The following is a 21,729-nucleotide window of genomic DNA, read 5'->3' on the forward strand; positions in this document are numbered from 1 at the left end:
CGTCCCTAATCTCACCTGGCCATGGATTTTATTGTGGGCATTCCCGTGTCCCGAGGTTACGCGGTTATCCTCATGGTTGTCGACCGGTTCACCAAAATGTGCCACTGTGTTCCATTTAAACGGCTGCCTACCGCTCAGGAGCTTGTCTCTGTGTTTGCCAGAGATGTCTTCCATTTACACAGGTTGGCTAAGGAGATTTGTCTCTAGGATCTGGTGCGCCTTTTTTCTCCCAGTTGGGTATTCGACTCTCCTTCTCCTCGGCCTACCATCCGCAGTCTGAGCGTTCCAACCAAGCTCTGGAGCAATTTCTCCGCTGCTATATCTCTGACCATCAGGACAATTGGGTTGATCTGATACCCTGGGTGGAATTCGCCAGGAACTCTGCCATCAACTCGTCTTCCGGAATGTCATTCATGGCCAATTATGGGTTCCAACCCACAGTGTTGCCCGAGTTGTTCTTGGCATCCAGGGCATCCTAGCTGTGGAGGATCATCTTTGTGCCCTCCGTTCCTCTTTGGTGCAAATTCAAGAGCCATTACGGGTCTCTGCACAGCCTCAGAAGCTCCAGGCAGACCGGAGACATTTATCTGCTCCTTCATGCCAGGTCGGGGAGAGGGTGTGGTTTTCGACCCGTAATCTCAATCTCAGGGTGCCCACTCCAAAACTGGCATCCTGTTTTGTTTGGCCTTTTCGCATTCCTCCGTAAGGTGAACCAGGTGGCCTATGCCCTTGATCTTCCCCCTGGCATGCGTATCTCCAATGTCTTTCACATGTCACTTTTGAAGCCACTGGTTTGCAATCACTATACTTCTTCACTTCCTCGCCCTCATCCCACTCCTGTGAGCAATCATGAGTATGAGGTTAGCAGCATCTTGGATTCTCGTCTTTTCTGAGGTCAGGTTCAATACCTGATGTTCATGCTCCGCTGAGGAGGGGATGGTACTGTCAAGGTCTTACCCTGCCCTCCTGTTGGCAGCCATCTTGGACATGTGCAGACTGCTGCCTCTTATAAACCCTGAATGCATCATCACTTGCCTGCAGCCTGGGTGTCGCACAGTGATGATGCTGCACACCTGACTATAGCTATCACCTGATGGGTTTGTGCTCCAAGGTGCATCTCTGCTAGCAGTCTTATGTTCTCCCTGTTCCTTTGTGTATGACCAGGCTTGGCTGACAACTCTTCTGATCTCGGCCCCGCATCGGCAGATGACCCCGCATCGGCAGACTACCCAATTCTGGACTCAACCCTGGCTTGGATGACTACCCGCTTCAGGACTTGACCTCGGCTTGTTCCTGCTCTTACTTCCTCACTCTTGCTGTGCGTTTATTGTTTTTTGAACTGCTTTATTTTACCTGCATCGCCGTGTGGTCTGGTTTCCTGGCACCCCAACACAGGGTGTACAAATTGCGGGCAACAGCCTCTGCCTTCCTGTCAGCCTGGTCCTTAAAGGTCAGGGACTCTTCAATCGGAATCAAGGTTGCCTTGTTTAATCTGGAAATCGGAGGGTCCACCACCGGTGGAAAAGTCTACTTCTTAAGAAGGGACTCCGCATAGGCAGGGGAAGGCGGGGAGCGCTTTATGCCAGCCTGTCGCCCAAAAGCCACCTGCACCCGGGACACAAGGGATTCCAGGACCGCCGTCAGTGCATGGATGGATGGGACTCGAAGGGCCCTGCAGCCCCAGAGAGGGGATCAGGTGGGGAGATGTGCTCCAAAGACTCCATGAGTCACCAGGGGGACCCCACAAGGCAGAAGCCCCCACCAAGTACAGCCCCCCCCACCACTGCCAGCATAGCACCCTGCCCCAGGAGGTGTGGACCAGACCACCCACAGAGCCCCAGCACAGGTGAAGGGGGGGCCTGATGGGAAGGTAGGAACCCGGGGGTCCAACCGCCCAATAGAGGGGCCCACGTCCACCCCAAAACCCTCCAGGGGAAGAGGGGAAACAGTTACTCACCATACCATAAACCAGGCAAGCACCGCTCCAGACAGAACCCCTCGCCCTCGAAATGGGGGGCTGTCGGCCAGGAGGAACGCTGCAACTCTGAGACTCGGTCATATGCGACCTCGTGAGACATTTAACTTGCAGGCCAGCGCTCACTGGCCAGACTGTGGTGACCACTGGATCTAGATTATCCAGCCCGTCGCCCAGTCCCACAGTTGATTGTAGATCTCACAGGAAAAATCCAGGAGAAAAAAATCTATCTAAAAAGAAAAAATTGCAGGACCAGAGAGCCTACCTATAGCAGAGAGAGGGAGTTTACCCCCCAAGAATGCCCATAGGCGTAGCCAGACTTTATTCTTGCCTAGTCTCCTACTCCCGTAGGGGGTAGTATAACCCAATGGTTAAGAAGATCAGGAGCTGTGTCCGTTAATGAACGAAAGAGAAATGTGCATTTAATATTTTTTTCTAAGGAGCCTTTCAGGCTCCTGCAGACCCTCAAAATAACTGTCTGCCCGTACCTCCGATACGGGTAGGCAGTTACTTGAGAGCAGGAAGATCAATGAACTACAAGAACGCTCACCAGCCCCCTTGCAGTTCATTAAGAACTATAAGGGGGTGCATGCTGAGCATGTTACACCCCCAAATACAGGTTAAACATGTAACATGTTCAGAAATGTGAACTTAGATTTTAAGTGTTCCCATGTTGTTGCTCTTGTGAATGCAAACAAAACTTTGCGAAATCAGCCACCAATTTATTTGCCATAATGACTCCATCTGACCCCATCTGTGGCAATTAGATCAATCTTGAATCAGTCATTCAGCAGAGGATTTCTAGCAGGTGTTTATTCAGTTGAAAAAAAAAAAGGCATACTATCCTCATTTTAATTCAGGTATACTATTGCCAGCCTTTGCAGTATTATGGCACACACATATGGGGTGGTTGTAGGGAGCAGAGCTGAAGAAAATGGAGGCAAGATCTGTAGCAGAACAGGCAATAAAAAGTAAAACCCAGTCTGGACCAATCACAAATAGACTAAGTAGTGGCAATGAAGTGGTTGTAGTAGAATTCAGGACTAAGCAGTTAATACTACAGACACTAAAAGTACAGCTATTCTTTAAAGGATAATTTCGCCTTTTTAAAAAAAAAAAAAAAAAATTCTTTCTTTGTTGCAGGTAAGAAAATGTGCATTTATTATTTTTTTTCTAAGGAGCCCACAGAGCATTACACCTGCTCAGCAGATTGTGGATACAATGTCTAACACTTGCTGACTCTCAGCATAGCTGTCTGCCCATACGTCGCAAGGGCAGGCAGTTACCGGAGAGCAGGAAGATTAATGGGCTAAGAGAATGCTCACCAACGCCCTCACAGCTCATTTAAAACTACAAGCTGTCAGCCGCCATGGATGATCGTACTTGTAGGCATTCATTCAGGAAACTGTGAATGAATGATGCAGCCGTCGGCAGAGCCCTGCACGACCCTGCTGTTTTCAAATAGTGACAGCAGGTGCGAGGATAAGATCCCCGGCCTGCTGTCACAGGGAGGCGGGGGAGCTGCAAATGCTGTAACATGTTACATGTTCTACCCTAAAAACGAATGGAACATGTAACATGTTCCAAAAGTGAACTTATCCTTTAACCGCTTGCCGACCGCCGCAAGTAGATTTACTGCGGCGGTCAGCCCCTGCCAGGCAGAGTGACGTTAATCAACGTCACTAGCCTGGGAGGGTCTGGGGAGCGGGCGCGCTCCCGCGCGGTCACGGACCCCCCCGCGCGTGTGACCATCGGACCCGATGTCCGCCGGTCACTCGGTGATCGTCGGGGGAGAATGTCAGGCAGCTTGTGTAAACAAGCCACCTGTCATTCTCCTCAGTGTAAAGACACTGATCACACGGATCTACTATGTAGATCCGTTGATCAGTGTCCTTACAGCTCAAGCCACAGCCAATCACAGTAGAAAGCACGCCCCTAGGGACACACACAGCCCCTCCCTCCCAAATAAAGTTAACCCCTTCAATACCAGTGTATTTTTACAGTAACAGTGCATATGTATAGCACTGATTACTGTAGAAATGTCACTGGTAACCCCAAAAGTGTCAAAATGTCAGTCAAGGATCCGATCTGTCCGCCGCAATGTCGCAGTACCGCAAAAAAAAAAAAATCGCAGATCGCCGCCATTACGCGTTAAAAAAAAAACAACAAAAATGACAAAAATCTTTCCCTTTGTTAGTAAACGCGATAACTTTTGCGCAAACTTTTGCGATTTTTTTTACCAAACATAGGTAGGATAAAACAAATTGGCCGAAAATGTTAAAAAATTTTGATTTTTACATTTTTTTTTGGGGAATTTCATATAAAAAAATGTGAAAAATATTGCTATTTTTGCAAAATTGTCGCTCTTTTTTTGTTTATAGCGCGTGATCAAAAAATCGCACAGGTGATCAAATACCACCAAAAGAAAGCTCTGTTTGTGGGAAAAAAAGGACGTCAAATTCGTTTAGGTACAGCGTCGCACGACCTCGCAATTGTCCGTTAAAGTCAGGCAGTGCCGAATCGCAAAATACCCCCTGGTCTTTTAGCAGGAAAATCCTCCGGGGCTTAAGTGGTTAAGTGAGAATAAAAATTACTACATCTGTTTATCTTGCCACTCCAGTAATTTCTAGAGCTGTCTTTTAATCCAGAATATTTGATAACTCTGCCCTACCCAAGTTGACGCAAAAAGTTGAATGTTGCTAGACGTTATACTGATATAATTATTTTGGCTTAATTTAGGAGGCCACTGCCTGGATGTTGGACGTAATGCAATATGCAAGTGTCGGCAGGGCTTTACCGGAGCCCGGTGTGAAATAAATATTGATGATTGTGCCAGCAATCCATGTGCCAATGGTGGGACTTGCGTGGACAGTATCAACACTTACACTTGTTCTTGCACTCTTGGTTATGGAGGAAAAGACTGCACTCAACGAGTTGATGCCTGCAGCTCCAGGCCCTGCTTTAATGGAGCCACCTGTTATACTCACTTTAGCGGCCACGTCTGCCAATGTCCTATGGGATTTATGGGTTCCAGATGTGAGTTTCGAGTGCAGGAGCCAACATCAGCTTCCTACTATGCCGATCCCCCTTCCAATGTTGCTCTGGCTGCTTGCTTAGGTGTGATCACTTTTTGTTTGCTAGCCTGTGGGCTGGTGCTGCTGATGAGAAGCATCAAAAAAGCGCTTAAAGATCAGAAGGGGATAGTGACCAATGATCTGGAGCACAAAAACAACTTAAAAGAAAAGGAGCCTTTCCTCATCTCACCACCTCATTTCAAGATGCCCAATCAGGACTGTCTGAGGGAGAAATCCCGGAGTAAGCAGAAGCTCCTGCCAACATCCGATATGGAGGAGGACAGAGATGGGCGACGGTGAGTGATAACTATCCTGAGATTGTCAGTAGAAAACCCACCAATGTAAACATATGTAATACTAGCCTACACCAATCAGCCATAACTTTATTATTACCCATGTAATATTAATGAGTCGGTCCCCTTTTGCCAACAAAACAGCCCTAACCCATCAAGGCATGGATGCCACTAGACCTCTGAAGGTATGCTGAGACCTCTGAAGGTATGCTGGGGTGTTTGGCACCAAGTCATCAGTAGCAGATCTTTTAAGTTTTAAGGTGGGGCCTTCAATAGATTGGACTTGTTTTTCCAGCACATCCCACAGATGCTCGAGTGGATTGAGATCTGGAGAACTTGGAGGCCAACTCAACAAGTCAAACTCGTTGTGTTCCTAAAACCATTTTTGCAGGGGGCAATATCCTGCTGAAAAAGCCCACTGTTGTCAGGGAATATTGTTTCCATTTAGGGAGGGGTGCACTTGGCCAGCAACGTTTAGGTAGCTGGTACATGTCAAAGTAAAATCTGCATGAATGGCATGACCCAGGGTTTCCCAGCAGAGCACTGCCCAAAGCACCACACTGCCTCCGCCAGCTCTGACAAGTACCCACTTCCACAGACTTTGCTTCACAGCCGGCTTCCCACTCCCCCCTTCACAGGTCCAAGGAGACTGCAGAACCACTGATAAAGCCTTGCACATGCACAGTGGCAAGCCGGCTGTGAAGTATTAGGAAGTCACAGTGGGCTTCCCACATCCAGGTTGGGGACCTGAAGACTGACAAAGAACCAGCCCAGGTGAGGACAGCACTGGATCCATGCCCTCATACGTGCGTGTTTAATAAAAGTCAGCAGCTAAAGTATTTGTAGCTGTTGATTTAATTTTTTTTTCAGACTGAAGTTCCTCTTTAAGGGCCAGTGCAGACTACAATTTATGCTTTCTGGGTGCATGTCTTCATTCGCATTTTTTATGTGTCCCTGTGCGTTTTTTTTTTCTAGACTTGTTTTTTTCATCTAAATTCAGGACATGTGTGTTTCAGATGCGTTTTACCACATTCCATGCAAACAAAATGCAGCATGTTCGACTTGTTGACTGCACTGGAACACTGTACTGGTGTGAACTAGGGCCATTGGAATACATGAAAAATGTGCATGTGTTTTTTATGCAGCCTAAAAATGCACTGGACTGCAACTGGTTTGAACCAGCCCTTAATTTATGAATCAACCGGGAGCTCAAAATATACTCAATATACTCAAAATGTACAAATAAACTGGGAGCTCAAAATTCAAAACCCAAATATAATGCCCGTTTGTTGGAGCTATTTGTAAAGTTTATTCTGGTTAAGAAGGAATTCATAACAGCCAATGAGAACTCATCTTGTACCGGACAGATGACAGTAAATTGATCTGATTGGTTTTGCAATTTTTACAGTTTATTACACCACCAGTTTTACTGGATTCAAATCTTCACATCTATATTTCAAGCAAAACTATGACTGTGAATCTTTTGGGAGCTGAAGTCATAGAAACTTAAAGTGGTTCTAAAGCCTAAACAGGTTTTATCTTAATGCATTCCTTGCAAAAAGGTAAAAAAATATTTAGGTAGCAGTATGCCACTCACCCCCCTTATATTTACCTGAATCCTCACTTGATCCAGCTCTGTGTCTGTCGGTAGCAGCTCTATCCCCTCACCCCACTCTCCCTGGCTTGGCAGAAGGCAGCAGGAGCCATTGGCTTCCATTGCTGTCAATCAAACCCTGTGATGAGGGAACGGGGGACAGGGTCAAGCTGCACTGTCTGTCTCTATAGACGCATGCAGTGCAGCTCATGCATGAGCACTCAGGTGTGCCCCCATAACAAGGGGCGAAGAGGAGGAGCCAGGAGAACCGGCGGGGGACCTAAGATGAGGAGGTTCAGGGCTTATCTGTGCAATTCCACTGCACAGAGCAGGTAAGTATAAATCTGTTAAAATGTTTGTAAACTCTATTTTTATTTATTTTTTTATAAAAACACTAAATATGGAATTAAACTACTAAAATCTGAATTACATTGATAAATGTACAGAATATGTACCATGGACTTGTTTCATTCTTAGTTGTTTTTCCAAAACTAAACATTTAGGGCTTGTTTTAAATATTAGTAAGCAGAAGTGCCACACTATTTTAGTCTGTTATTAGTTACTCAACCTGACTCTATAATAACTATGCCGATTTCTCCCTTAGAACAAAGACAGATTCCAGAAACTGCAATGCCCTGGGAAAGCACCAAGATGCTCTTTGTCACTCTATATACCTGCTCCCCGGCTCCTCCGAACAGTGTGTCTTTGCAACAGAGGTAACAACCCATTCTTCCTAAATATTATTATAGTCAATTGTTATGTGCCACCTCTTTATACATATGGGAGGGATTGTTGAAAACTGCAGCAAAAGTGGGGCAGTAGATCATGAAAAATTACATAATTTCTGCACTCACTGAAAAATCCTTTTATGGGGGGCATTGAGGGACAATTAAAGTCTTTTACCTTTGGGTTGTACTATCACCATATGAAGATTAGATACTGGAAAACAAAAAATACTGTAGGCCAGCCCAGAAAAACCCTCCTACTATGATAATGACTCTTGTAGCAAAGCAGTAGTTGAGAAAATGATTTAAAAAATACAAAGGGATGTCCCTTTGTGGACTCCAAACAAAAAGATATATGCTGAGTAAAAAAATCCTATTTTCTTCTCATCCATTGAGGGACACAGGAAGCCTTTCACCTCCAGGATGTCCAAAAGCCATCTGAGGGGTGGGCTACAAAGCAAACAAACGCTAATAGGCCCCAAAAAAACAACACAAAACAGGGGACTTTCCTGCAGCTCAAAGAGCAACAAGGACCTTAAGCATCATATAAGAACACAACATCCACTAAGTGGAACTTAGAGAATGTGTGAACAGAAGACCAGATGGCAACCTTGCAAATTTAGGAAACAGTTGCTTGACACTGAAAAGCCCAAAAAACACTAACAAATCTAGTATATTTCGCCTTGACAGGAAAGAGTGAACCTTGACCCCAAGCTTGGATAATGATCTGTCTGAGCTACCTAACTATGGTGTAACAAGATGCTGGTGCACCGTTACAGGGACCATACAAGATGACAAAAAGGTAATCAGTTTAGTTGAAAGAAGACAGCTGGAACCACATCCGGACAATGGAGGGAAACTTCCTTTTAGTAAACTAAAACCAGTAGGAGGGATTGAAAAACAATGACCTGGTTGAGGTGAAAGACAGAAACAACCTAAAGCCGAGTACACACAGGCCAAATGTCAGACGGCATGGCCCAGTTCAATAAAAACCGGCTGACATTCGGCATGTGTGTACTGTAGCCGGTCTGACAGAAGCTGTTTGGCCGGCTTCTGTCAATGGGGCATGACAGATAAAGGTTTGCCGATTGGTTGAGAACACTGATCAGAGTGTTCTGGTGGGGGAACTGTCCCCCTGTCAGAACACAATAGCACAGCAGGGGAGATCACTGTATTAACATCAGGTTGCTAGTACAGTGGCTCCTCCTGAGCTGACAGTTTTTTTTTTTTTTTTGTTCAGTCCTGCTAGGCTGAAAGAAAAAACTACTAGCAGGTACTAGGCTTTAGGTAAGAAGGACGTCTTGGGCTTGACTCAACAAAGCCTCATTCTTATGCAAGACCAGAAATGGTTCCTTCCAGGATTAGACCATCAGATCAGACACTTACCTAAAAGAGGTGGTGGCTAAAAGGAATACCTCTTTCTGAGTGAAGGTAGAGAGAGAAACGCCAAATAGCCATTTCCCTAAGTACAGACAGAATCAGATACAGATTCACTGTAAAAAGACCTTATTCAAAGACTGAGAAGCCAACTGTCTCTGAAACAAAACTGAAATGGCAGAAACAAGACATTAGACAGTACCAAGAAACAAATGCTGGTCCAGACCCAGTGGAGAAAATCTGTTCCGCGATGAAACTCCTAGGATTGCCTTCCATGTCCAATAAAATACCCTGTGGGAAGTAGACATCTAGTTTCTTACATCATAGAAATCACTAATTCTTTAATGCCCTTGTCTCTCAGAACCTGGGCTTCAATGACTATGCTCTTAAAGCTAGCAACTGTGAAGCAGGGTGGTAAATTGTTCCTTGAAACAGATGGTTTAGACAATCTGGTGGACAGGGCATCCACTGGGAGTAACACGTAAGTATACCACAACTACCTTGGCCAATATGGAGCAATGAGGACCACAGAAAAGCCCATCACTCGGATCCTGCAAAACAGACATTTTATCTGAGGAAAGAAGTTGGCGGAGCATCCACTGCTTTGGTTAGAGGATCCCTGTACCTGGAGATAAACCTGTACTCATTTGTGAAACCCGTCCTGAAACACCTCTGGGTGTGGGGACCATGATGGTCAATACATTATCTGCTGAGGAAGTCTGCCTGCCAATTGTCTATGCCTGGAATGCACACAGTGGACAAGGCTGGAATGTAAATGTTTGCTCAGGACAGGATGAGATCTACTTCCCTTTCCATGGCAAAACTTCTGGTTCCTCCTATGGTCGATGTTCACCACTGCCATGGCATTGTCTGACTTAATCCAGGTTGCATGACTCTCCAGCAAGATGGTCCAACAGTGCAAAGCCAGCCAAATAGCCTGAAGCTCCAGAATGTTGATTGGAAAAATGGGATTGCACCTTGACAGGGAAAGGAGGAACCTGATTCCTGATGGAATAGGCCTGAACCACTGTCTGTCTGATCCATCTGGAAATGGTCGCAGAGGAAGCTGACAAGTACAACCTAATTGCCTGGACCACATCCAAGGCATGCAAGGCAATTTCCTTCGGATGTTTAGGCCTGGGATACAGTGAAGGCAACACAATGTCTTCATTCAAATGAAAGTCAGAGACAACCTTTGGAAGGAACAACGAACAGGGGTGAAGAACCACCTTATCCCTGTGAATTACCAGGTAAGATGAACGAAAGGATAAGGCCGCCAATTCCGACTCCCTGCACGCAGAAGTGATAACAACTGAAAAGACCACCTTCTGGGACAATGTAAGCAGGGGAATCTCCCAAATATTTTCAAAAGGAGGCTTCTGCAGAGCTGAAAGCACCAAATTAAGATCCTAAGGTGGTATTGGAGCTCGCACTGGAGGAACCAAATGTCGGACAACCTTGAAGAAAGGTACGTACCAAGGAGTGTGTGGCCAAAGGTCATTGGAAGAAAATGGCCAAAGCCGACACCTGGCCCTTAATAGTACTCAAGGCCAATTTCTGTTCAACCCCCCCGTTGAAGGAAGGTTAAGATCTAAGCCACCGAGGAGGAACCCCAATAGACTCGCACAACGAAATGTACATCTTCCACATACGATAGTAGATCTTCCTAGAAGTAGATTTCCTAGCTTTCAACAGGGTAGGAATCAGCGTCTCATAAAAACTCCTATTCTTCAGCACCTGGCATTCAACAGCCAAGCCGTCACAAGTCAACGACTGTAAAGCAGGATGGAAGATCAGTCCTTGAGATAGAAGAGGAGGGTCTTCTATCTCAAGGACTGATCTACAACGACTGTAAAGCAGGATGGAAGATCAGTCCTTGAGATAGAAGACCCTCCCTGAGAGGAAGCTTCCAAGGAACATCGGTGACCAGCAGCACCAGATCGGCATACCAAGCCTGGCAAGGCCAGTCTGGAGCCACTATAATGATGACTGGAACCCCTTCTGCCATGATCCAGTGTAGAAGTCTGGGCAGAAGCTTAAGAAGAAGGAAGACGTAAATCAGCCGATACTGACCCCACAGAGCCACTAGCGCATCCGTGGCATCCGCCAGAGGATCCCTTGACCAAGCCACAAACCTCTGAACCTTTTTGTTGAGCCACCAACAGATCCACCTCGGGGGTGCCCCACTGGAGACATAGCTGATGAAACACCTCCAGATGAAGGGACCACTCCCCTTGGTCCAATGCCTGCCGATTGAGATAATCAACCTCCCAATTATTTACCCTGGGAATGAGTACGGTGGAGAGGGCTGGAACAAACCGTTCTGCCCACCTTAGAATTCCGGCTACCTCCAGAGCCGCCAGGACACTTCTTGTGCCCCCTTGATGTTGACATAAGCCACGGCCTTGGCAATGTCCGATTGAATGAGCACTGAACAACCCTGAAGATGATCAGTCCAGTGATCGGAGTTCCAAGACATTAATCAGTAGTCTGGATTCTTCCAGCGTCCAGATCCCCTGAGCAGAATGCTTGCTGAGGACTTCTCCCCAGCTGGACAGGATGGCATCCGTGTGGTGACCCTTGTTCAATACAAGGGGAGGAAGGCATTTCCCAGTCGAAGCATCGGAGAACGAAGGCACCATATTCCCTGGTTTTCCCTCTCCCTCGTTCTCCCACTCAGCCGGATCTGATTGTCCAGAGACTTGGGAGTCTTTTCCCATTTGGTCAGAATCTCCCTTTGCAGGGACCTTGTATGGAACTCTACAAACGGAACCGCCTCGAAGATAAACACGATTAGGCACAGCACCCGCATGCAAGTCCGGAGGGAAGACGATCTGCGAATTTCAGCCTGCAATTTTAGGAGTTTGTCCAGAGGAAGGAGCACTGTGGCTAAGGCCGAGTGCAGAGTCAGGCCCAGATAGTCCAGCTTCGAGGACGGAACCAGGGAAGACTTCTGAAGGTTCAGAATTGGCCGAACTCCCACAGAGTTCGTATTGTGGTCTCCAGGTTGTCCACCAGAGCAGAGGGAGACTCCACTCGCAGAAGGAGATCGTCCAAGTAGCCCAGTACCGTGATCCGCAAGGCTAGCACCGGGCTAACACTTTAGTCTCACCTCTGCTCCTCGGGTCTTCACAAAAGGGTAACGCCAAAAACTGATAATGCTCCTCTCCCACAGCAAAGCAGAGAAAACGCTGGTGATTGGTACATATTGGAATGTGAAGGTAGGCATCCTTGATATCGATAGAGGCAAAGAAATCCCCCTGACGCAGGGATAGGGATGCCACCACCATTCGAATGGACTCAATCCTGAACATCTGTACCCGCACGAAGCAGTTTAGCACCTTGAGGTCCAGGATTGGACGCACTTTGCCTTCCTTCCCGGGGACTGTAAACAGGTTTGAGTAAAAACTCTGAAAACGTTCCCTAGTCGGAACCGGGACAATCATCCCTTGAAGGAACAGGTTTTGTACCTCCACAAACAGGCCCTGCAAGTAGTCTGGGGACAGGCGCAAGTTGGAAGGAAAAAACCTTACTGGGGGACAAGAGCGAAACTCGATCTTGTAGCCAGACTGAATGACATTGTGGACCCGCTTGTCTTGCACTAGGGAAATCCACGGGTCCGAAAACCAGCAAAGGTGTCCCCCCACCCCCAATACAGGAGAGGGCCCACCTTCACGTTGAAAGAGCCTTGTCCACGGGTCTGGAGAAGCCCGATCCTGAGTTTCCAGACAAGGTTCGTTTGGATCCTCCTGAAGAGGCCCTGAAAGGCTTTGAGCCCTTGTCAGTCGACTCTGAGGGATGAAAAAAAACTTCTTATGAGCTGAGAAGGAGGGTCCACATCTATGACGAGGTCCCTTGCCCTTAGTAGCCTGCAGGAGAAAAGTACTCCCCCCCCCCCCCGTGAGACATTTAATGATGTCATCCAGGGTAGCTTCAAACAGGCGATCTCCTTGGAAAGGAAGATCAGTCAAAGCCTTTTTTGAAGTCTGATGCGTAGACCAGCACTTGAGCAAAAATACATGCCGAAGGACCACCGCCAAAACAGAGAGGCGAGCCATCAGGGGAGCCACATTTAAAGAGGTATCACAGATAAACTGCAGCCCCTGGACCAGCTGGTCCACAAGCTCGGCAAAGGCAGGGCGGATCTGTTCCCCCTCTAGGTCACGGCATAAGAGCTTAGCCCACTCAGTCAGAGTTTGCGACACTAGGGCAATGGTGAATACCCACCTCATTGCCAAACCAGCCAGAGTTTACATATAGGGGGCCACAGCTTCCACCTTCCGGTCAGTCGGATTCTTAAAGGCAGAGGACTCTTCAACTGGAATCATGGTTGCCTTGTTTAATCTGAAAACAGGAGGCCGCCACTATTTTCAATGGCAAACCACAACAAAATGGCCAACAGACTACACAAACATGGCCGCTGTGTATAGAACACAGAGGCTACAACAAAATGGCGGCACCATGAGACATACAGGAACCCAAGATTGGGAGACCAGGCCTGAAGGACAGACCCAGGCAGGCCGGGGGGGGACTTGTAGGAGCCCCCGCCAGGTACAACCCCCCACACAGTGAATCGTCCCATTGCCAGCGGCGCACCCCCCAGCCCTTATCGCCAGTCAGCGCCCTGCCCCCACCCCTTGAAAGTGGCCAGATCATGCAAACAACCCCAGCGTATGTGGAAGGGGGGCAGGCTGAGGGATTTGGCAAGGGGGGGTGCCTGCGGTAAGGAGGGGAACCCGGGGGGGGGGGGGACCATCCCAAGGAGGGGCCCATGTCCACCCCAAAACCCTCCAGGGGGAGAGAGGGGACAGCATTCCAGGAACCAGGCGGGCAACGCTCCAGACAGTACCCCTCTCCATCGAAATGGGGGTGCTGTCTGCCAGGAGGAACGCTGCGACTCAGGCCGCGACCTCGCAAGGCGTTTAACTTGCAGGCCAGCCCCCGTCCAGTGGGGCTATGTCGAAGCCAACCTAGTGCGGAGCTGAGGTCTGATGGGGTGACCACTGGATATAGTTATCCAGCCCGTCGTCCAGTCCAGGTCTAGGTCCTTACTCCTGACTAGGCAGAAAAAAACTGAGTGGCTATAGCAGAGAGAGGGAGTATACCCCCTGGGACTGCCCATGGGTGTAGCCAAAATTTTTTTGTGCTTATCCTTAGAGCTTAAAAACGCCCCAAAATGCCTACATGTGAACGTAGCCTAATGGTGATTCAAACATTAAGAAACTATTCAGTCGCAGGTCACTCAATTAGACACCTGGCCACTCAAATAAGTTAAATGTAATTGTTAGAGCAGTAAGGATATGGAACTCCCTTCCACAATTGCTGGTTTCAGCAGAAAGTGTCACCAATTTAAAAAACATTTAGATGGGTATCTTACTGAACACAAAATACAGGGATATGGGAAGTGGCAGAGACACACACATACACACAGGTTGAACTAGATGGACTGGAGTCTTTATTCAACTTACCAACTATGAAACTGAGTTTGGCAAACTTTTATTACATACCGTATATAACAGCTGCTGCTATGGTTTTATTAGCCTGCTTAGTACTGCACATTATTACAGTATAGGTTGAACAAAGTCTTGCATTATTTCCTCTTCTCTCCTTCCTCAGGTCTAAAACTCCTCTACCACAAGAATCCAACCTCCGTCTGTACAGCTCAAGGAAATACTACCTATCTCTTCTTCACTTCCAGTAAACAATTATTTATTAAAATATTTGAACATGTACATATTTAAATAGATGTATATATATTTTTATATTTAATATCTGCTCTGCTGCTAAAAAATAGGACTGCAGTAAAAAAAAAAAAAAAAAAAAAGCTAATTTCATGAAACCCCAAAGACAAGATTTATAGTTACAGTCTCCATCTGCTGGACTTTGTAGAATTAAAGAAAAAACACTTTTTGTTCTATGTAACGAGACTGTAAAAAAGACCAAAATATCTAACAATTCAAAAATGAACACCTCGTCGTCTCAAGCTTTGGCATCGTCTCAAGCTTTGGCATTTCGCATCAAAATAAGACTGATGGACCTTTGCTTTATTTATTCAGGAAGCGTCGAGCACACCAAGGGTGCTGGTTTTGATCCAAAGTGTTTTAATTTATAGACTGTGTATATGTTTATAGCTTTCCTACCTTTGTAAAAAAAAATAAAAAATTTAAAATGGACTTATTAAATGTATATTTATGCTACTCTCAAAATTATCTTTTTGTTATGTAGTCGTGTGCTTAGGAGGTTTGATTTTCTGTAGGTTAAGACTGCACTCCAAACAAATATATAAATACCATTTTTTTCCTTAAGTATTTCTTTTTGTGAAATAATTTGTCAATCTAGACAATCCATTGTCAACCAAAGTTCCATGGAACCCTAGGGTTACTTTGGAGGTTGCGAAGGGTAACTTTAGTTGATTGACCAGGTCCAACTCCACTTGGCAGAGCAAGCAGCATCACACAAATGTTTTATTTTTAGATGTCTGTAGGGGTCGCTTTATGATCATCACTGTAAAGGGGCATTTTTTCCACTGATCACCAATATAAGGGGGCATTCTTCCCACTGACCACAAAAGTAAAAGGGAATTCTTCCGACTGACCACCAATGGATTTGTTTTATTTCAAGGGTTCCTCTTGGGTAAAAAGTTCTTAAAGGTTGATTTAGAAAATAATATTATCTGAAATTCCCTTTATATTAATTTGCCCTGCCTGCTCTGCATACAATCCAACAGACAGGGGGGTTGGGGGTGCTTCACCAGTAATCCAACAGGCAGGGGGTCTGGGGGTGCTTCACCAGTAATCCAAAGAGTAAGCAAGAGTAATGCCATGCAGTTAGTAGAGTTGCAGACAATTTGGAACCCACCTTATGCTAGGCAGCCATATAGCACTGTATGGGGGGAGAATCACAAGATTATTTTCATTACTTTAAAACTTCTTATTCACTTGCTTTAGCTTTTTAACATGTCCTGTCCTATAAAGTATATGTCCAGGCATTATTAAAAATCGATACCACTAAAGTAGAAAGATCATTATTTTGTTTGACTAAAGTGCTTTCGATTTTCTCCTTCGCTATAATAGAAAACATGTTGATCCTGACAGTTTTACTGTGTAGAGATCACTTCCTTTTTCAAGGTGACAACGCTGTGTAAATTATTTTAAACCAGCAGCATCACCTTTTGCTGAGTGCTGCCACCACAGGATTACAAGCCTGCACGGGGCATTGCAATGAAGCAACCTATACCCCCAGCTTTGTCACCCCAACAAAAGAAGCCGGTCCCTCCTAGCAGGTCACACTCCTCTGCACTGGTGAATGACCATACTAGACAGTACCTTGCCTATAGCAGTGGTAAGGATTTAAGGGCTGCTGGGATGTGGAGTCCTAAGTGATTGATGTCATCTACACCCATTGTATTTTCCCAGGTAACTAGAAAAAGCATAGTATTCTTTAGGAGACCACTAATAAAACTTGCTAGAAAAAAAAGTTGTTTGGGGTGCTATTCTAACATTTTTAATACCAGAATTGTCTTTTTACATTGCTTGCTTTTACTGTGGCTCCTTGTTTTTTAAATACGAATAAAAGAGAACCTGTCACCAGTAAAATAGCGTTTTGTGTTCTGCCCATGCAAGAAACAAACTAAACTCAGAAATACCTGACCTGTTATATATTTCACAATTTTTTGACAATATCTATTTGCCACATACCTTGTTTATTTATTTTATTCCAATTGTTCACTAAAGTGTGCTTATTTATTAAAGGTATATTGTAATGTGTGTTTGTTTTTTATTGCTTTTGGACCTGATAATGTAAGCTAATGTTAATACATGCAAGCACAAGTTATAGTGGGTCCATACTAATGTCAGGAGCTAGGCAGTCAATGAGCCTATTTTTCATTAGGCTTTACGGCTTATTAAGTCACTTCACCACTTAATCAATACTACATAGACAGGAGAGTGAAAACCACTATTTAGCAATCAAAGCATCATTGTCCCTAAGTTAAAAAAAATCCAAACAGTGCCAGTCTATAAAAGGTGTATACTTACCTGTCCGATAGGTGATAAGTACATTTTTAGCAATCTTTCAGAACTATGGGAACCCCCTGTTATCCAAAACTTCTCTGCACATTGTGGTGCCTACCACTTGCAGCTGCATCACTATTGTGTCCTGTAGAGACAGCAATTAGCGGAAGCAGTGGGGGACATTTGATTCACCCAGAAGAGTTGGATAGCAATGGTGTGCTTAGGTCTACAATCTAAGTATTGACTTGCTGCCTGATGGGGGGGCAATTATGCAGTTTCTATTTTTACTTGCACTGTTCAGGTATTTTTTTCCCACCAATACATTAAATTGAGGGACACTAAAAAACAAAAAAAGAGGGGAACGCATTAGTAAGGAAAGAAAGGTTCACAAAACCATACAGTGAAGGTCCAGGGACTAGGAGAAAAAGGCAGATAACACATGTAGAGCACCAACAGATATTTACAGAGAAAAAAAAACATCTGATGCCCACTGTGATGTTCATAAGATACAGGTTATACAACGTGTACGTTGAACAATAATGTGCATCTCAGGACACCCAAAGAGGCTTCAGAAGGTCCCTCGCCTACTTAGGTGTTGGTATCCTTGTCTGCCCCCAAGATGGTAAATAAAGGGAGGTCAGAGCGATAAGGAAAAATGCAAACAAAATGCAAAAAAAAAATGCAAAAAAAAAAAAGGGACAAAGGGGGTGTGGGCGGCGGATAGCGAAGTGGAAGAGTAGGGAAGGTAGTGAGCCATAAGTCTCCGCAGAGGGCCTTACAACGCATCTGTCCTTAGTCGAAGGTGCTTCCTCACCACCTGTCAAATGCCCTCTGAAAAGTGATCAGCCACTAATTGCTTTTCAGAGGGGCAGCAAAGGCCTCCACACAAGATCGAGCCCTAATGTGTGATTTGATCTATCTGATCAAATAACTTCCCTTCTAATCAATTTAGATGGGATTCAGTTAAAGCGAGATGGGAAAATAGAATTTTTGTAAGAAAGAACTTACCGTAAAATTATTTTCTCTAAAGTCTTTGACAGACGCAGCCACTTCATAGTTTACTCACAAATGGGTAATGCGCCCTCTACAGGAGTAAGACTAGGCAGTGAAACTCATAGAAAAACTTATCCCTAGACACATCCTTAGGGGCTGTCTCTTCAGATATTACCCCAGACAAACCGTGCTTACTAATCAGTTTCGTAGCAAGCAGCGAAGGAAAAGACAACCAACCCCAAGCAATAGAGGGGCGGGGCTGCGTCTGTCAGAGGACTCTATTTTCTCTTACGTCCTCCGACAGACGCAGCAACTTTATAGTTTCCTCACAAACAGGACGTCCCAAAGCAGTGTAGGCATGAGGGTGGGAAAAATGCAACCAACAAAACGGTAACAATCCATCACGGCCAGAGAAAACACGTAGCCAACAGAGCAACATAAGCTCAACAAACAGGAGCTAACCCCAAAACAAAAATTCACCCACAGAAGAAAATAAAAACATTTCTCTTCAGCACACCGCAGCCTGCAAACCCTTGTGGCCAAAGGAAGCAACCGAGGATGAAAGCAAATCAATCTAGTAGAATTTTGTGAAAGCGCGTACAGACGACAGAGTCGCCGCTTTACACACCTGAGCCACTGAGGCCTGATGGCAAAAAGCCCAAGCGACACTCAGCGCTCCAGTAAAATGTGCCCTCACAGGGAGAGAAGTGACCTGACCCTCTAGGGCAGGAGTAGGGAACCTATGGCTCGCGAGCCAGACGTGGCTCTTTGGTGGCTGCATCTGGCTCGCAGACAAATAGGGTCTCCTACTATGAGTATATTATTATTAGCCCCGAGTCGAGTCCATGCCTGCGCACTGCGGTCACACTGGTTGCTAGTATGCTGCTTGGCGTCTAACAACCAGTGATGTCACATGACGTCAGCGTCGTCACGTGACAGCGGGAGAGCGAGGGCAATGGTCAAATTCCTCCTCCGCTCTTAAATTTACTCCACCCACCACTGGCCACCTCCCTCTTCTCCAGGCGGCAGCGCGGGCTCAGCGTAGAGTCGAGGGAGGTCCTGAAGCGACAGGTCAGTCAGTCAGACTCGTCAGTGTAAATATTTTGCGTTCTGTGCTTCCCCTGTCTCAATTGCAAATACTCTTTCAGAAAGAGTATTTGCAATTACTAAGTTGAGACAGGGAAGCACAGAAAGCAAAAAATTATAGGCTAGCCTGCACCTTCTTTTTATCTTTTATTCACAGTTTACAGGGGCTCCCAATACCCTCACTGAAGAAGTGCTGCAGGCCTGCAGCCGTATATACAGTGGAATTTTTTAATAACATTTCCCCTGACATTGACATTTTGGCACATATGGGCTACACATCCACTTTCTGTTTGCGCTAAGGTCATTTCTCCTTTCTATTGTCGTGCCCTGCAAATCGCACTAGTGTGAACAGGGAAAGTCAACTTTAATATTTCAGCTCCTTTAACCACTTCAGCCCTGGAAGGGTTTACCCCCTTAATGACCAGCCCATTTTTTGCAATTCGTCACTACGTTACTTACTTAAATAAAAAGGTTCCCAACCCCTGAAATATAGTGTATGGCTCTCATGGAATTACATTTAAAAATATGTGGTGTTCGTGGCTCTCTCAGCCAAAAAGGTTCCTGACCCCTGCTCTAGGGAATAGGCCTGAACAATAGTCTGTCTGATCCATTTGGACACAGCAGACGCAGCCGAACCGTTACGAGGACCATCAGGAAGGACAAACAGAGAATCAGACGTATGAAAAGATTCTGTGGCCTACAGGTAGACCCTGATCGCCCGTACCACAGACAGCGAATGCAAAGCAAAGTCCTTGGGATGCATGGGCTTCGCACAAAGCAAAGGCAAAACAAATCTTCAAGGAGGTGGAGGGCAGACACCACCTCAGGGAGAAAATATTGGTTGGGTCGCAGAACAACCGTAACCCCATGAATGACCAGGGAAGGCAAACGGCAAGACAGAGTCGCCAACTCAGACACCATGCGAGCAGAGGTGATAGCCACCAGAAAGGCAACTTTTTGGGACAGTAAAGGCAGAGAGATGTCTCCGATTTTTTTCAAAGGGGGCCGTTACAGAACGGACAAACCCAAATTCAGAACCCTTTGAAATAAAAGGGGATCACCTCGGCGGAGCCAGATTTCCGCAAAAAGCTAAAATCCTAGCCATCGAAAGGAGCGAGGCTGCAACCCGTGCGACTCATAACAGGCAAAGTACATCTTCCAAGTACGAGGATAAACCTCCCTGGAAGTAGCCTTCCCAGCTCTTAACAAGGTAGGAATCACAGCATCAGAGGGATCTCTGTCACGGAACACCTGGCCTGCAACAGCCACGCCGTTTAGGCCAGAGACCGCAAGGCAGGAGGGAAGAACGGCCCTTGAGGCAGCAGAACCTCTCACAGAGGCAGCCGCCTGGGAGGTCCGACTACCACCCTTACCAGGTCTACGTACCAAGACCGGCGAGGCCAGTCTGCGGTAGACAGAACATCGGCCACCTCCTTGGCCGCCTGGGCACTCCTGGTGCCCCCTTGAATATCGATGTAAACCACCGCGGCATTGTCGGACCGCACCCAAACCAGGAGACCGTGCAGCCGAAGCGTCCAAGGGAGCAGGCAGAGCTTGATCGCCCTGAGCTCCAGGACATTGAGCGGTAAGGAAGTGATCGACAGATCGCCCAACAGGATCGGGTGAGAACCCACTCTTAACAGGAAATCGTCCAGATACCTGAGGACCTCCCAAAAACATTCCTGCCAAAGAACCGGCACCACCACCCCCTGCGTAAGCGGAGCCCACACCGCCTCCCTGGGATCCCATAAAAAGATCCGGAGAAAAACGCAGACATGGCGGGCGGGACCGAAATACGGTCTTGTACCCCGAACAAATTAGTTTGTGAACCCATGAGTCCTTAACCAGAAAAGCCCAGGGTCCCGGAAGGCAATGCAGACGTCCCCCCACCTCCGAATCGGGTGAGGGTGTCCCATCATGCAGAAGAGGAATCACCCACCGAACCGGACTGGCTAGGTTCGGGTTTATCCGACCAAGCCTTCTTGTCCTCTCCGGAGGCTCCGAACGGTTTCTCTTTTTCCTGAGCCCCTGAGGCACGAAAAAAGCCCCCAGTGAGCCTTGAAAGAAGGTCCCGCTTACCTTGGGGTGCCTTGCCTTTTGCGGATTGGGGGAGAAGAGTACTCTTACCCCCTGTTAGGCCCTTGATTAGCTCATCCAAGGAGTCACCAAAAAGGTGTTCCCCCAAAAAGGGCAGATCAGACACGGACTTCTTAGAAGCCTGATCGCCGACCAGCTCTTCAGCCACACCATGCGGCGAAAGGCAATCCCCACTGCAGATACTCTAGTGACCAGGGGAGCCTCACCCAAGGCTCCATCACACAGATAGACCGTTGGCTGGGCCATCCGGTCCGTGAGCTCAATGGGAGTTGGAGGAACCGAATCAGCCAGCAAGTTGCTTTTATGCACCTTAATCCATTCCACAACCGTCTGAGAAACCAGTATGGAGGCGAACACAGGCTTGAGGAGCGAGCCCGCCACCAAGTGATTCCATGCGCCTGTCCACCGCGGAGTCCTCCACGGGTACAACCGTGGACTTATTCAACCAGGAAACAGTGTGGTCCACCTTAGGTGACACTATCCAGCGATTGGAAGCGGAGTCT

General features: G+C 46.6%; 2 protein-coding genes across 2 annotated transcripts in view; one reads left to right on the top strand and one right to left on the bottom strand.

Annotated features, from left to right (window-relative positions):
* The window catches only part of LOC309559342 (uncharacterized protein), a 70,728-nt gene extending 55,983 nt beyond the window's left edge, over nucleotides 1-14,745 (top strand). Inside the window, exons 7-9 of the mRNA XM_082262575.1 lie at nucleotides 4,715-5,345; nucleotides 7,541-7,652; nucleotides 14,655-14,745. Coding sequence (XP_082118701.1) covers nucleotides 4,715-5,345; nucleotides 7,541-7,652; nucleotides 14,655-14,660 — 749 coding nt within the window. The 3' untranslated portion in view covers nucleotides 14,661-14,745. The remainder of the gene's footprint in view (nucleotides 1-4,714; nucleotides 5,346-7,540; nucleotides 7,653-14,654) is intronic.
* The window catches only part of LOC309559345 (cytochrome c oxidase subunit 7A2, mitochondrial-like), a 361,900-nt gene that overhangs the window by 53,391 nt on the left and 286,780 nt on the right, over nucleotides 1-21,729 (bottom strand). The window lies entirely within an intron of this gene.

The sequence above is a fragment of the Pelophylax lessonae genome (assembly GCF_965119305.1).
Source record: "Pelophylax lessonae genome assembly, chromosome: 7".
Lineage (NCBI taxonomy): Eukaryota > Metazoa > Chordata > Amphibia > Anura > Ranidae > Pelophylax > Pelophylax lessonae.